The sequence below is a fragment of the Podarcis erhardii genome (assembly GCF_964252035.2).
Source record: "Podarcis erhardii genome assembly, chromosome: 18".
In the NCBI taxonomy this organism is placed as follows: Eukaryota; Metazoa; Chordata; class Lepidosauria; order Squamata; family Lacertidae; genus Podarcis; species Podarcis erhardii.
The window spans coordinates 9,080,660-9,097,310 of record NC_138516.1 but is presented as its reverse complement, the minus strand read 5'-3'; the positions used below and the strand labels follow the sequence as shown (position 1 = coordinate 9,097,310).

General features: G+C 49.9%; 1 protein-coding gene across 1 annotated transcript; it reads right to left on the bottom strand.

Annotated features, from left to right (window-relative positions):
- Positions 1–2,495: 2,495 nt before the first annotated feature.
- Positions 2,496–15,325, bottom strand: LOC309332994 (serine protease 57-like). Its single transcript, XM_081846413.1, has 5 exons — positions 15,195–15,325; positions 11,601–11,775; positions 8,941–9,085; positions 5,075–5,335; positions 2,496–3,227 (listed from the first exon to the last, which is right to left on the bottom strand). The coding sequence occupies exons 1-5, from the start codon at positions 15,262–15,264 to the stop codon at positions 3,075–3,077; spliced, it is 804 nt and encodes a 267-aa protein (XP_081702539.1). The 5' UTR covers positions 15,265–15,325; the 3' UTR covers positions 2,496–3,074.
- Between the last annotated feature and the right edge of the window lie 1,326 nt (positions 15,326–16,651).

The window sequence follows — 16,651 nt, the reverse complement described above, 5'->3', positions numbered from 1 at the left end:
CAGGAAGAACCAGATGCACAAATATAAGATGGGGAGTGGGATACCTGGCTTACTAAGCAGGACATGTGAAAAGGATCTAGGGGTCTTAAAAGGTAAAGGTAAAGGGACCCCTGACCATTAGGTGACCGACTCGGGTGTTGCGGCGCTCATCTCAGTTTATTGGCCAAGGAAGCCGGCGTACAGCTTCCGGGTCATGTGGCCAGCAGGACTAAGCTGCTTCTGGCGAACCAGAGCAGCGCATGGAAACGCCGTTTACCTTCCCGCCAGAGCGGTACCTATTTATCTACTTGCGCTTTGACGTGCTTTCGAACTGCTAGGTTGGCAGGAGCAGGGACCGAGCAACGGGAGCTCACCCCATCATGGGGATTCGAACCGGTGACTTTCTGATCGACAAGTCCTAGGCCATGTAGTTTAAACCCACAGCGCCACCCGCGTCCCTAGGGGTCTTGGTGGACCACAAACTTGACTTGAGCTCACAGTGTGATGCAGCAGCAAAAAAAGTGAATGCTATTCTAGGCTGCAACCACAGAAGTCTAGTCTCCAGATCAAGGGAAATCATAGTCCCAATTTATTCTGCTTGGTTCAGATCACGCCTGGAATACTGTGTCCAGTTCTGGCCCCCACAATTTAAGGAGGATGTTGACAAGCTGGAAGGTGGGCAGAGGAGGGAGACAGAGATGGTCAAGGGTCTGGAAACCAAGCCTGATGAGGAACGCTTGAAGGAGCTCAGTATGTTTAGCCTGGAAAAGAGGAGACTGAGAGGAGATACGAGAGCCATCTTCAAATATCTGAAGGGCTGTCCCTTGGGAGATGCAGCAAGCTTGTTTTCTCCTGCTCCGGAGGGCAGGACTCGAACCCATGGCTTTGAGTACTGAGAAAGGAGAGTCTGACTCAAAACATCGGGAAGAACTTTCTGGTGGCATTCGGCAGTGGAACGGACTCAAGGCAGTTTGCAGCTACGGTTTTATTTCCTTTCCTTTGTTTTCCTTTCACTGTCGAAGGTGTTGGACACGACTCCTTCCCTCGCACATTTTCCCTTTACGTCAACCCTGCGAGGTAGTCGAGGTTGGCTCAAGTTGAGCGATGTCGATGTTTAGGTGATACCTAGTATGTATGTGGGATGCGGGTGGTGCTGTGGGTTAAACCACAGAGCCTAGGACTTGCTGATCAGAAGGTCGGCAGTTCGAATCCCCACCACGGGCTGAGCTCCCGTTGCTCGGTCCCTGCTCCTGCCAACCTAGCAGTTCGAAAGCACGTCAAAGTGCAAGTAGATAAATAGGTACCGCTCTGGCAGGAAGGTAAATGGCGTTTCCGTGCGCTGCTCTGGTTCGCCAGAAGCGGCTTAGTCCTGCTGGCCACATGACCCGGAAGCTGTACGTCGGCTCCCTCGGCCAATAAAGCAAGATGAGCGCCACAACCCCAGAGTCGGCCACGACTGGACCTAATGGTCAGGGGTCCCTTTACCTTTGCTATGTGTGCAGGAGATCTAACATGGGGACAGCTTTTCCTCGGGGCAAGGGATTGTTCTTCCAACCCCAGCCAATCCTGCAACTCCTTGAGGGACCATGACATGCCTGGGAGGTCGCCCCAGCCCTCCTGGCCTCGTCTCTAACCACTGATCCATCCTGTCCCCTTTCCAGACGACTTTTTCCTCAGAAAGGGGCGAGGAAGGCTGGCCCATCAGGACACAATTATGAGACGTGTTGTTTTTGGTGCCCTGTCGACTCGTCTCCCTCGCCCTCGCCCGTCTCTTTGCTCTCGTTCCCGGTTGTCCTTGGCTGGGCTGGAAAACGACGCCACAAAGTCAAAACAGATGGGAGATGCTTTTGGCCGATGGGAGGAAAGCATTTTCCGCCAGAGCTGCTGTCCCATGGGGGACGGGCAGGGCCAGATTTAGGTTTGCCGAGGACCTCAGCTCCTGAAGGTAATGGGGCCCTTCATATGTCCAGCTGTCCTTTGTCAACAACAAATGGTCACTGTTTTTTTGTGTTGAATATATGCTATATGGTCATTGATGGACCTCATAAGTATCTCAAGCCATTTGCGCATGTGGCCATGCAACCAGTCCATGCAGAATGTAGGCACCCTATATATAAAGGTAATGGGACCCCTGACCATTAGGTCCAGTCGTGGCCGACTCTGGGGTTGCGGCGCTCATCTCGCTTTACTGGCCGAGGGAGCCGGCGTACAACTTCCGGGTCACGTGGCCAGCAGCCCCTATTTTCATCGGAGAAAGGGGATGGAGTTATCCGACCCCTGAGCCGTCTGAAGGCAATCCAGTATAGGAGAAGGTGGCTTTTTAAAATGTTTAATGTTTTTTTATTTTTTTTTTAAATGTTGGAAGCCGCCCAGAGTGGCTGGGGCAGCCCAGTAAGATGTGCGGGGTATAAATAGTAAAATTATCATTATGGAACGGGACGTCCCTATTTTCATCGGGGAAATGTTGGAGGCTATGAAAGATCAAACCTCTCCGTTCTGAAGGAAACCAGCCCTGAGTGCTCACTGGAAGGACAGATCCTGAAGCTGAGGCTCCAAGACTTTGGCCCCCTCATGACAAGAGAAGACTCCCTGGAAAAGACCCGGATGTTGGGAAAGATGGAGGGCGCAAGGAGAAGGGGACGACAGAGGACCAGATGGTGGGACAGTGTTCTCGAAGGGACCAGCATGAGTTTGACCAAACTGCGGGAGGCAGTGGAAGACAGGAGTGCCTGGCGTGCTCTGGTTCAGGGGGTCACGAAGAGTCGGACAGGACTAAACGACTAAACAACAACATGAAATATCTCCAAGGAAGGAGAGCACACCGACTTGTGAGGGTGTCAAAACGGCTCTGTTGAGCAGAAAATTATTCCACAAAGCCACACACAGATAACCATTCTCTCTCACACACACACACTCACTGTGGAGTCTAATGGGGACGACAGTTACTTCTTTTATAAAATGGAGGGTTTATTTTTAATTTTTTAAAAAAGCTATTGTTATTCCAACTCCATCGCTTCCTTCCTGAGGGGAGGACAAAAAAATTATCCCCGACAAGGACTTTGCCAAAGACACACACACACACAACCTGCTCCAATTCAAAACGTCTGTAGTACGTAACGGATCCAGGCAACGTATTTGGAGATGCGAGTGTAGACGTCCGGGAACCGGCGGTCTCCACAACGGCGTCCGTTGAAAGAGACGATCCCGTGGACTCTGGAACCGCAAAGCAGGGGTCCGCCTGAGTCGCCCTGGCATGCGAGGGAGACAAAGGTCAGTGGCACTGATACCCATTCTGAAGGTAAAGGTAAAGGACCCCTGGACGGTTAAGTCCAGTCAAAGGCGACTACGGGGTTGCGGCGCTCATCTCTGTGTGGCTTCCAACATATATAAAATAATATATAAAGGTAAGGTAAAGGACCCCTGGACGGTTAAGTCCAGTCAAAGGCAACTACGGGGTTGCGGCGCTCATCTCTGTGTGGCTTCCAACACATATAAAATAATATATAAAGGCAAGGTAAAGGACCCCTGGATGGTTAAGTCCAGTCAAAGGCGACTACGGGGTTGCGGCACTCATCTCGCTTTCAGGCCGAGGGAGCCGGCATTTGTCCGCAGACAGCTTTCCGGGTCATGTGGCCAGCAGGACTAAACCGCTTCTGGTGCAACGGGACACCGTGGCGGAAACCAGAGCGCACGGAAACGACGTTTACCTTCCCGCCGGAGCGGTACCTCATTATCTACAGTGGTGCCCCGCAAGACGAATGCCTCGCAAGACGGAAAACCCACTAGACGAAAGGGTTTTCCGTTTTGGAGGTGCTTCGCAAAACGAATTTCCCTATGGGCTTGCTTCACAAGACGAAAATGTCTTGCGAGTTCCTGCGGGTTTTTTCCCCCTTCCCCCCCTTTTTCTAAGCCGCTAAGCCACTTATCTGCTTATCCGCTAAGCCGATAAGCCGCTAAAAGCCGCTAAAAGCCGCTAATAGCGCTGATAGCGCTAACCCACTAAGCCGTCAATGGGCTTGTTTCGCAAGACGAAAAACCACTAGACGAAGAGACTCGCGGAACAGATTAATTTCGTCTTGTGAGGCACCACTGTACTTGCACTTTGATGTGCTTTCGAACTACTAGGTTGGCAGGAGCAGGGACCGAGCAACGGGAGCTCAGCCCGTCGCGGGGACTCGAACCGCCAACCTTCTGATCGGCAAGCCCAAGAGGCTCTGTGGTTTAGACCACAGCGCCACCCGCTCCCCTAAGGTAAAGACAAAGGACCCCTGTACGGTTAAGTCCAGTCAAAGGCGACTAGGGGCTTGCGGCGCTCATCTCGCTTTCAGGCCGAGGGAGCCAGCGTTTGTCCGCAGACAGCTTTCCGGGTCATGTGGTCAGCAGGACTAAACCGCTTCTGGCGCAACGGGACGCCGTGACAGAAACCAGAGCGCATGGAAACAAGCTGCGCCTTGGTTTTCGAACATTTCAGAAGTCAAACAGACTTCCGGAATGGATTAAGTTTGGCGCTTTCGTTTTTGCTGTTTATTTTGCATTTCTGTTTCCGAGGCTTTTTCAATTGATTTGCTTTTGTGACTGTTTGGAACCCAGTTCAGCTACTGATGGATTGTTTGTGTGACTGCGGAAATGGATAAAAGCCCCCCATCAAAACAGCAACCATCATCAGCGCAGGTAAGGAAAAAAAATATCATTTGAATTTTTGGCATCACTGATTATTGCTTTCATTTCATGGATCAATGGTCTCATTAGAGCGTAAAATCCATGTTAAATTGCTATTTTAGGGGTTGTTTTTAAAAGTCTGGAACGGATTAATCCGTTTGGGCTTACTTTCTATGGGAAAGCAGCACGCCTTGGTTTTGGAACGCTTTGGTTTTGGAACGGACTTCCTTGGAGAACCAAGGGACCACTGTATATGGTTTCGCTTTTCATATTTTTATTTTGAATAATGCTCTCTCTCTCTCTCTGTTTTATATAGAGATTATAAAAAGAAACAAAATAAATAAAAACCTGGCATTCGGAATTCAAGAAGGCGCCAGGGTTTCCGGTTCAGAAAATTCTGATTTGGGCACCCCCCCCCCAAAAAAATAGCACTCACCGAGCAGAACCCCCGGAGACTGGGGTCAGTGTTGGCGGCGCAGATCATGCAGCGGTGGATTTGGCCAGCCCACGATACGTTGCATGTTTTCCGGTCGACAATAGTTGTGTTGGCCTCCATCAGTATGGTGGGGATCGTCCCATAATTGGAGGTGTCCCCCCAGCCCGTCACGTGACACATGACTCCCGGGCGGGGGTCGGTGTCGGCCCGCGGGATCCTGACACGTTGAACGGCGTGATTGAAGATGGCCGAGCCGTTCAGCTGCAAGGTGAATCAGGGGACATGTTTAGTGCTGGGGTTAAGCTTTGTCTCCCTCTAGCGGCAGAACGGGGTATTTAAGCAAGGACAACTGTGACTCAAAATCGTTTTGAGGTCCTCTATTCGCGGGTGGCGCTGTGGTCTAAACCACTGAGCCTTGAATTTGCCGATTGGAAGGTCGGCAGTTCGAATCCCCGCAATGACGGGGTGAGCTCCCGTTGCCTGGTCCCTGCTCCTGCCAACCTAGCAGTTCGAAAGCACGTCAAAGTGCAAGTAGATAAATAGGTACCGCTCCGGCGGGAAGGTAAACAGCGTTTCCGTGCGCTGCTCTGGTTTCGCCAGAAATGGCTTAGTCCTGCTGGCCACATGACCCGGAAAAACTCTCTGTGGACAAACGCCGGCTCCCTCGGCCAGTAAAGCGAGATGAGCGCCACAACCCCAGAGTCGTCCGCGACTGGACCTAATGGTCAGGGGTCCCTTTACCTTTTTATTCTGGGTTAAAGGAAGTACGCACAGGAAGGCTGATGGACGGGAGGATTCTTCAACATCAACTCCGTTGGCCTGGTCATGTTATTCGGAAAACCAATTATCATTTTCCAAAGAAACTAAATTCCGAACTTAAAAATGGAAAGCGTAATGTTGGTGGTCAACAAGAGAGTTTTAAAGACTCTCTCAGGGCAAATCTAAAAAAAATGTAGTATAAACACCGACAACTGGGAACACTGGCCTGCGAGTGCTCCAGTTGGAGAACAGCCTTTCCCAAAGGTGTCGTGGGCTTTGAAGACACTCGAACTCAGGACGCAAGGGAGAAACGTGCTAAGAGGAAGGCGTGCTTGGCAAACCCTCACCAGGATCAACTCCCGCCCGGAAACCAATGTCCCCACTGTGGAAGGACGTGTGGCTCCAGAATTGGCCTCCAAAGTCACTTACGGACTCACTTTTAAGACCGTGTTCATGGGAGACAATCTTACTCAGCTACGAGGGATCACCGAAGAAGAAGAAATCATTTTTCTTAAAGCAGGACCGTCTCTGCTGTGTCTTCCATTCTCCAAAGGGACGCAGACTCTATGGGCTCTTGCTGCCGTTTGGCATAGAGATGGACAGACACTTGGCTTTTGTAACAACATGTACGTTATTTAAAACTGGGCGTGGGGGAGCCTTAGGTAAAGGTAAAGGGACCCCTGACCATTAGGTCCAGTCATGACCAACTCTGGGGTTGTGGTGCTCATTTCGCTTTATTGGCCGAGGAAGGTGGCATACAGCTTCTGGGTCGTGTGGCCAGCAGGACTAAGCCGCTTCTGGCGAACCAGAACAGCGCATGGAAATGCTGTTTACCTTCCCGCCAGAGCGGTACCTATTTATCTACTTGCACTTTTGAAGTGCTTTCGAACTGCTAGGTTGGCAGGAGCAGGGATGGAGCAATGGGAGCTCATGCCGTCGTTGCGGGGATTCGAACCGCTGACCTTCTGATCGGCAAGTCCTAGGCTGTGTGGTTTAACCCACAGCGCCACCCGCATCCCTGGGGGAGCCTTAAACTTATACAAAGCAAAGCTGGCCCAAGATGTTTTGCTGCTTGAGGCAGTCTGCTATTTAAATCGCCCCTTTATTCATGAGGTCTAGAACCTCAACTTTATATTTAAGGCAGTGATTCCTATTGCATTTCTTGACAGTTCCAAACCTTGCTCCCCTTTTGGATAATCTCCAGAGTTCACATGTGGTCATTTGTCAGAAGATCATACTGCCACCTACTGGTCAGTTTTTTGAGACAGGGCGCACCAGTGAACATGTCACAGCCTTGTGGTGCATACTCTGGTTATCTCCCGCTTGGACTACTGCCATGCACTCTACGTGGGGCTACCTTTGAAGGTGACCTGGAAACTGCAATTAATCCAGAATGCAGCAGCTAGACTGGTGACTAGGAGCGGCCGCTGGGACCACATAACACCGGTCCTGAGACATCTGCATTGGCTCCCAGTACGTTTCCAAGCACAATTCAAAGTGTTGGTGCTGACCTTGAAAGCCCTAAACGGCCTCGGTCCTGTATACCTGAAGGAGCGTCTCCACCCCCATCGTTCTGCTCGGATACTGAGGTCCAGCTCTGAGGGCCTTCTGGCGGTTCCCTCATTGCGAGAAGTGAAGTTACAGGGAACCAGGCAGAGGGCCTTCTCGGTGGTGGCGCCCGCCCTGTGGAACACCCTCCCTTCAGATGTGAAGGAAATAAGCAGCTATCCTATCTTTAGAAGACATCTGACGGCAGCCCTGTTCAGGGAAGTTTTTAATATTTAACGCTGTATTGTTTTTAATATTTGATTGGGAGCCGCCCAGAGTGGCTGGGGAAACTCAGCCAGATGGACAAGGTATAAATAATAAATTATTATTATTATATTGTAGAGTGGCAAGGGAACCCCACAGGGACATCTAGTCCAACCCCTTGGAATGGAGGAATCTCACTTAAAGCATCGCTCGCTCCATCTTCCACGGGGCAGCTCTTTGGATAAAACTGATCGACTGATATGAGCCTGGTTTGCCTGTTTCCTAAACAACTGGTTTTTCAGTGTGCATGTGTGTGTGATTGCTGCTTTTAAAGGGGAGAAAGGCGGGGTTCAGGGGGAAGCCCAGTCTGCCTTAAAGCAGATTATGGATTATCATTTCTAGAAGGCTAAATCAACCTTTTGTTAAGTTTCCAAGTTTCAGCTGAAAAGGATATTCTACTGACCTCACTCCTGTTGAGCAAGGAAGGATAATAACTGAACAAAATAGCCTTTCATCATCATCATCAGTATCATCATCATCATAATTCACTATTTATACCCCGCCCATCTGGCTGGGTTTCCCCAGCCATTCTGGGCAGCTCCCGACACAATACAGGGGTACCTCGTGTTAAGAACTTAATTTGTTCTGTAGGTCCGTTCTTAACCTGAAACTGTTCTTAACCTGAGGTACCACTTTAGCTAATGGGGCCCCCATTACATAAATTGTGTGGTGGCAGCGGGAGACCCCATTAACTAAAGTGGTACCTCAGGTTAAGAACAGTTTTAGGTTAAGAACGGACCTCCGGAATGAATTAAGTTCTTAACCCGAGATACCACTGTAACTGAACAATATATCCCCCCCCCCCCCGGGTCTGAATCCATTCCTACATCTAGCCTGCTGAGCAAAGGATGATTTTGCAAACCTTGACCCAACCCAATTTTACCTGTGGCCCTGTCCCCCGTTGTCATCCGGCCCCACAAAAATTGCTCAGGAGGGATTGCGGCCCCCAGGGTTGAAAAGGTTCCCCACCACTCCCAGTACGGTACTTTATAGAGCAGGATGTACCATATTTTTCGCTCTATAAGACGCACCAGACCACAAGACGCACCTAGTTTTTGGAGGAGGAAAACAAGAAAAAAATATTCTGAATCTCAGAAGCCAGAACAGCAAGAGGGATCGCTGCACAGCGAAAGCAGCAATCCCTCTTGCTGTTCTGGCTTCTGGGATAGCTGCGCAGCCTGCATTCGCTCCGTAAGACGCACACACATTTCCCCTTACTTTTTAGGAGGGGAAAAGTGAGTCTTATAGAGCAAAAAAACACGGTATTTAGCCAGAACTTCCCTCGCCCCACTCACTTTGAGCAAGCGAATGTCGTTCATCACGGTCCCAGAGTTGTAAAGAGGATGAGCGATGGATTCTTGCACCCCAAAAATCTGCTGCGAGGCCTCGGGGGCCGCGAGGGAGTGGGCGCCAAGCACGATGCGGACGGACGGCGATCGCCTGGAGTTTCAGTTTGGAAAGCGCGGTTACAAAGCAGCTAGATACTGACTGGTTTGATCAGACAAAAACCAAAAAGTATAACCCAGAAACATAGCTGTCAGCTTACAGATTTGAAAATAAGGGACCAGCAGCCTCGAAAATAAGGGACCAGCAGCCAAAATAAGGGATTTTCGGAGCACAGGTATGTTCGACTTCGGAGCCCCTCCGAGCCAAAGGCAGAAAGCCCAGCCAGCAGCCAAACGAAGCCTCAAGCGGTGGTTCCCACAGCGCAGCAACCCGGCAAAGGGGATGCAGCAAGGAAAACCACCATCACCTCTCTGCTGGGAAGCGCTGAGCAAAGGCGGGTCCCCAGGCAATGTGGCCGATTTGATCAGCACAAGGCATGCAAGCTCCACCCCCCAGTCGTTCTCAGACTCCTTATTGGGTGAGCAACGCAGCCAAGCAACACAGTTGGAGCCTCCCTCCTCCCTGGCCGGCAGCGAGGGAGGGAGGGAGAGGAGCTGCTTCTTTGAAACCCGGGAAATTGAAGGGACATCATCAATAAGGGACAGCAGCAGGACACGGCGCTGGGATATGGGACTGTCCCTCCAAATAAGGGACGGTTGACAGCTATGCCCAGAAACAATGGAAACATTTAAATGATTATTTATGTAGATTAAGTGTAAGGTATTGGTTGTGTTTGTTGTTGTTGTTGAGTCGTTTAGTCGTGTCCGCCTCTTCGTGACCCCCTGGACCAGAGCACGCCAGGCCCTCCTGTCTTCCACTGCCTCCCGCAGTTTGGTCAGACTCATGCTGGTAGCTTCGAGAACACTGCCCCACCATCTCGTCCTCTGCCGTCCCCTTCTCCTTGCGCCCTCCATCTTCCCCAACATCAGGGTCTTTTCCAGGGAGTCTTCTCTTCTCCTGAGGTGGCCAAAGTCTTGGAGCCTCAGCTTCAGGATCTGTCCTTCCAGTGAGCACTCAGGGCTGATTTCCTTCAGAATGGAGAGGTTGGATCTTCTTGCAGTCCATGGGACTCTCAAGAGTCTCCTCCAGCACCAGAATTCAAAAGCATCCATTCCTCAGCAATTGGCCTTCTTTATGGTCCAGCTCTCACTTCCCTACATCACTACTGGGAAAACCAGAGCTTTTACTATACGGACCTTTGTTGGCAAGGTGTTGTCTCTACTTTTTAAGGTGCTGATTGGTTGTGTTTAGAATAGATTTAGGAAACTTATTGATTAGAATGTTTGTAGGAGATTGTATGGGGAAAATACAGAATAACGGATACAATTTTGCTTAAAATGGAAGTGCAGTGTAAGCGATGGAAGTCAGTCAATGGAATTTTATTATTGAGATATTTGTAGAATAAATTTGGAAGAAATTCTTCCAACTTTTCTACTTGTTTTTTCTTATTTTTTCTTTTCTTCCTTTTTTCTTTTTTGTTCTTTTTTATATGTGTGTGCTTATCTGAAATATGTATGTATGTATGTATGTATGTATGTATGTATGTATTTGCAGTATTTCGCTTGTATTTTGTAATAATTATGTTAAATAAAATTTAATTAAAAAAACAACCACCAGCAGATATGGGAAGGGAAGGCAGGAAAATCCAGACAGAGGAAACAGCCCAGACAGGCAGCTGTCTGTCTTACTGGCCCAGTTGCTGCAGAATAGCCATTGCACATTTGTAAGAAATTGATCTTTTAATCTGGCAGCACCTAAACTCTGGAACTGCCTGCCACTTGAACTTGAGCAGGTGCCTCCGCTGTCGTTCTTTCAGTCCCTGTGAAAAACGCTCCTGTTTAGACGAGTCCAACCAGACATGTCCTTAGTTTATTGCTGAATTTTTAATCTTAAGCAGTGAATGACCCCCTCAACATCACCCAGCGAGGACTGTGGCCGAGTGGTGGATCTGAACCACACATGAAAAACTTAAAACAAATCCTTATTTCCTGATGAATAGCCTTTGGACTGGGAAAGGACGTGGGTGGCGCTGTGGGTTAAACCACAGAGCCGAGGACTTGCCAATCAGAAGGTCGGTGATTCGAATCCCCGCAATGACGGGGTGAGCTCCCGTTGCTCAGTCCCTGCTCCTGCCAACCTAGCAGTTCGAAAGCACGTCAAGTGCAAGTAGATAAATAGGTACCACTCTGGCGGGAAGGTAAACGGCGTTTCCATGCGCTGCTCTGGTTCGCCAGAAGCGGCTTAGTCCTGCTGGCCACATGACCCGGAAGCTGTACGCTGGCTCCCTCGGCCAGTAAAGCGAGATGAGCGCCACAACCCCAGAGTCGGCCACGACTGGACCTAATGGTCAGGGGTCCCCTTTACCTTAGCCTTTGGACTATAATGTAACTTAAATAGAAAAATATCCCGCCCCCCCCCCCGGCATTTTATTTTAAAAATCCGATTTAAATCCAGAAAATATGATTTAAATTAAAAAAACAGGATTTTATATATATATAAAAATCTGATTTGTTTCAATTTTTTAAAAACAGGATCATTGATTTTTTTATCCACCCTGGTTCCAACTTACCTGGGCATCAGGCAGTGAGCCGCTGTCATGACCCACTTTCGGCGCACCAAAAACCCACCGCAGACGTGCGCCCCATTCACCTGGATGGAGGCCATGAAGGGCTGGGAATGGGGCACAACTTCCTTGCCCCCGATAACCCAGCCCCCCCAAGCGCTAGGGGCGAAGAACCAGAGACCTGTGTGAGAAAAGGCTGTTGGATGAATTGGGTCAGAAAACGTCCGGCAGGTTGCGGCAGAACTATTCAAAAGCAGTTCTCCAAAGTTGCGTCAGGAGACAACAAAAGGAACATTTACAGTCAGGGCTTGGAAGTCGAACGGAATCCGTTCCGGAAGTCCGTTCGACTTCCAAAACGTTCGGAAACCAAAGCGCGGCTTCCGATTGGCTGCAGGAAGCTCCGGAACCAGACGTTCGGGTTCCAAAGAACGTTCGCAAACCGGAACACTCACTTCTGGGTTTGTGGCGTTCGGGATCTGAAATGTCGGAGTCCCAAGGAATTTGGGATCAGAGGTACGACTGTATGCAGTTTCAGCGGAGTACGGAATAGTTAGGCCCCAAAGGATGTTATTTTATTTGCAGAGTAATGGACAGGTATCTTTTCAAAATGACAGCAAGGCTCTTCTTCTATGGTTCTCCACAGCGTGTTGTTGTGAGCAGGGATTGTGAGAGCGGCTAATGGATTGAGGTCGAATCCCGACAAGACAGAAGTGCTGTTTCTGGGGGACAGGGGGCGGGCAGGTGTGGGGGATTCCCTGGTCCTGAATGGGGTCACTGTGCCCCTGAAGGACCAGGTGCGCAGCCTGGGAGTCATTTTGGATTCCCAGCTGTCCATGGAGGCGCAGGTCAATTCTGTGTCCAGGGCAGCTCCATCTGGGACGCAGGATGAGACCCTCCCTGCCCGCAGACTGTCTGACCAGAGTGGTGCATGTTCTGGTTATCTCCCGCTTGGACTACTGCAATGTGCTCTCCGTGGGGCTACCTTTGAAGGTGACCCGGAAACTGCAACTAATCCAGAACGCGGCAGCTAGACTGGGGACTGGGAGTGGACACCATATAACACCAGTCCTGAAAGACCTACATTGGCTCCCAGTCCATTTCCGAGCACAATTCAAAGTGTCGGTGCTGACTTTTAAAGCCCTAAATGGCCCAGTATCCCTGAAGGAGCATCTCCACTCCCATCGTTCTGCCCGGACACTGAGGTCCAGCTCAAACGGTCTTCTGGTGATTCCCTCCCTGCGAGAAGTGAGGTTACAGGGAACCAGGCAGAGGGCCTTCTCGGTGGTGGCGCCCGCCCTGTGGAATGCCCTCCCACCAGATGTCAAAGAGAACAACAACTACCAGACTTTTAGAAGACATCTGAAGGCAGCCCTGTTTAGAGAAGCTTTTAATGTTTAATAGACTATTGTATTTTAATATTCTGTTGGAAGCCGCCCAGAGTGGCTGGGGAGGCCCGGCCAGATTGGCGGGGTCTAAGTAATAGATGATGATGATGGTGATAATGATGATTACTGAATTGCTGGGGGTTAGACTAGATGACTCTCGTGGTCCCTTCAAAGTCTTATGTAGATTCTATGAAGGCTCCTTATCAATGTATATACAGTGGTACCTCTGGTTAAGAACTTAATTCTTTCCGGAGGTCCGTTATTAACCTGAAACTGTTCTTAATTTGAGGTACCACTTTAGCTAATGGGGCCTCCTGCTGTCGCCGCGCGATTTCTGTTCTCATCCTGAAGCAAAGTTCTTAACCTGAGGTACTATTTCTGGGTTAGCGGAGTCTGTAACCTGAAGCGTATGTAACCCAGGGTACCACTGTATCACCACCACCAGCCAATGGGAGTCATAGCCCTGCAATATTTACAGCGCCACAGATTCCTGATCTAAATATATTTTGTCAGCCGACATTGTTCGATCAAATGCAAATTTAATCTAAAGCAACTGGGGGCTGCAACTCCCGGTAATTTATTTCCAGATGGAGGGGGAGGCCTCTTCTCTGCTTCCCATAGTCCTATTTTATTGAGGACCACTGTACAGAGCCAGAGTAATCTCTGTGAATTTCTTGGGTCTCCTTCCGCTACCCCTCACACGTAGCAGAGAAAGAAAAACCGAAGTGTTGCTTCAGAATAAACTGAAACAGCAGTATGATGAAAGGCGGCAGATAGATGTGAACTGATGTGGTTTTACATGAGGAAGAAAGGTGGGAGATGGGTAGAGTTGGAAGAGACCACCGGGACCACCTAAAAACTTGTTTGCATCTATTTACTGATAAAAGCATTCATGCCCCTGGCCTATTACAGTGTCTCCAAAATTTTTTACACATCACTTCGGAAGACAGGCAAACTAACGCCAGTGTACAGTGGTACCTCAGGTTACATATGCTTCAGGTTACATACGCTTCAGGTTACAGACTCCGCTAACCAAGGAATAGTGTTTCAGGTTAAGAACTTTGCTTCAGGATGAGAAGAGAAATCGTGCTCTGGCGGTGCGGCAGCAGCAGGAGGCCCCATTAGCTAAAGTGGTGCTTCAGGTTAAGAACAGTTTCAGGTTAAGAACGGACCTCCGGAATGAATTAAGTACTTAACCTGAGGTACCACTGTATTGGAAGAAGCAAAGATCACCCGTGTCAAAGCGATGATTCTTTGACATCAACTTTGTTTTGAGTTAGAATCATAGAATCCTAGAGTTGGAAGAGACCCCAAGGGCCATCGAGTCCAACCCCCTGCCAAGCAGGAAACACCATCAGAGCACTCCTGACATATGGTTGTCAAGCCTCTGCTTAAAGACCTCCAAAGAAGGAGACTCCACCACACTCCTTGGCAGCAAATTCCACTGTCAAACAGCTCTTACTGTCAGGAAGTTCTTCCTAATGTTTAGGTGGAATCTTCTTTCTTGTAGTTTGGAGCCATTGCTCCGTGTCCGCTTCTCTGGAGCAGCAGAAAACAACCTTTCTCCCTCCTCTATGTGACATCCTTTTATATATTTGAATATGGCTATCATATCACCCCTTAACCTCCTCTTCTCCAGGCTAAACATGCCCAGCTCCCTTAGCCGTTCCTCATAAGGCATCGTTTCCAGGCCTTGGACCATTTTGTTGGACTGGTCATGTTGTGCGGATGCCTGATTATGGTCTTCCAAAGCAACTACTCTATTCCCAACTTAAAAATGGAAAGCGTAATGCTGGTGGTCAACAAAAGAGGTTCAAAGACTCTCACAAGGGAAATCTTTAAAAATGTAGTATAAACACCGACAACTGGGAAACACTGGCCTGCGAGCGCTCCAGTTGGAGAACAGCCTTTACCAAAGGTGTTGTGGGCTTTGAAGACACCCGAACTCAGGACGCAAGGGAGAAACGTGCTAAGAGGAAGGCACGCTTGGCAAATCCACACTGGGGTCAACTCCCACCCGGAAACCTATATCTCCACTGTGGAAGGACGTGGGGATCCAGAACTGGCCTCCACAGTCACTTACGGACTCACTGTTAAGACCCTTTTCATGGAAGACAATCTTACTCGGCTAAGAGGGATCGCCAAAGATGATGACGGTGTCCTCAGGGTGGCAGAGAGATTGTAACCCGAACGCACCCGAAACTTCTCATCTTACCTGCTTGGAGAAGGACGAGAAGGAACCTTGGCGTTCTCGCGAGGAGGAACGCCCGAGAGGCTTTTGCCATCTTCAAGGAATGGGATCTGTATTCGAGGGATCTCTGGGCGAAAGGATTCAACTGGGAGAATAGATCTTTGGAGATCTTTGTGTAGCTTTCCTTTAGGGAAGTAGCTCAGAGCTTAAACCGGTGCCTAACCCGACAGTGGAGGTCGGTGGTTTGCTTTTCCCCTCGTCAGCGCAAGGGAAGGATCCGGGAAGGTGTTACTCAAGCCAGCGTGGTTTCCTCATCCTGGGGGGATGAGGAAACATTTTCCACAAGGCCCCCTGAAGAGGAAGAGCGAGTCCAGGCTCAGAAGTGGCGGGCGAAGGGGGAATGGGAGCCATTACTCTGGTGTATCTAAATTTAAAAATTCCTTCAGTAGCACCTTAGCAATAACATACTTAGTTGGTCTCTAAGGTGCTACCAGGGACGCAGGTGGCGCTGTGGGTTAAACCACAGAGCCTAGAGCTTGCCGATCAGAAGGTCGGCGGTTCGAATCCCCACGACGGGGTGAGCTCCCGTTCCTCGGTCCCTGCTCCTGCCAACCTAGCAGTTCGAAAGCACGTCAAAGTGCAAGTAGATAAATAGGTACCGCTCTGGCGGGAAGGTAAACAGCGTTTCCGTGCGCTGCTCTGGTTCGCCAGAAGCGGCTTAGTCCTGCTGGCCACACGACCCGGAAGCTGTACGCCGGCTCCCTCGGCCAGTAAAGCGAGATGAGCGCCGCAACCCCAGAGTCGGCCATGACTGGACCTATGGTCAGGGGTCCCTTTACCTTTAAGGTGCTACTGGAAGGATTATTTTTATTTTGTTCCGACTACGGCAGACCAGCATGGCTACCTACCTGTATGTGGTATATGGGGTATACAGCGGTTCTGCTCCTTTCTCCCGGGCCGTGTCCAGAAAGTGGTGTTGGGGGATGAGTGTTCAGATCCCTGGGCTCTGACTTGTGGGGTGCCTAAGGGCTCTATCCTCTCCCCCATGTTTTTTAACATGTATATCAAACCGTTGGGGAGATCATCAGGGGGTTTGGGCTGGGTGTCCATCAGTATGCAGATGATACCCAGTTCTACCTCTCTTAAATCAGAACCAGTGAAGGTCCTGTGTGAGTGTCTGTAGGCGGCTGGATGGGTGGCAGATAACAGATTGAGGTTGAATCCTGACAAGGCAGGACTGTTTTTGTGGGGCGGGCTGGTGTGGAGGACTCCCTGGTCCTGAATGGGGTCACTGTGCCCCCGAAGGACCAGGTGCACAGCCTGGGGGTCATTTTGGACTCGCAGCTGTTCATGGAGGTGCAGGTCTATTCTGTATCCAGTGCAGCTCCATCTGGTACGCAGGATGAGACCCTACCTTCCTGCGGACTGTCTCGCCAGAGTGGTGCATGCTCTGGTTATCTCTCGCTTGGACTACTGCCATG

Bases quoted from the DNA above. Each gene is read 5' to 3' on its own strand.
- LOC309332994 (XM_081846413.1), bottom strand. From the start codon at position 15,264: ATGGCAAAAGCCTCTCGGGCGTTCCTCCTCGCGAGAACGCCAAGGTTC. The intron at 9,086-11,600 runs GTAAGTTGGAAC...CTGAAACTCCAG, and splicing joins GCTCACTGCCTGATGCCCAG to GCGATCGCCGTCCGTCCGCA. The intron at 3,228-5,074 runs GTGAGTGCTATT...CTCGCATGCCAG, and splicing joins GTCTCCGGGGGTTCTGCTCG to GGCGACTCAGGCGGACCCCT.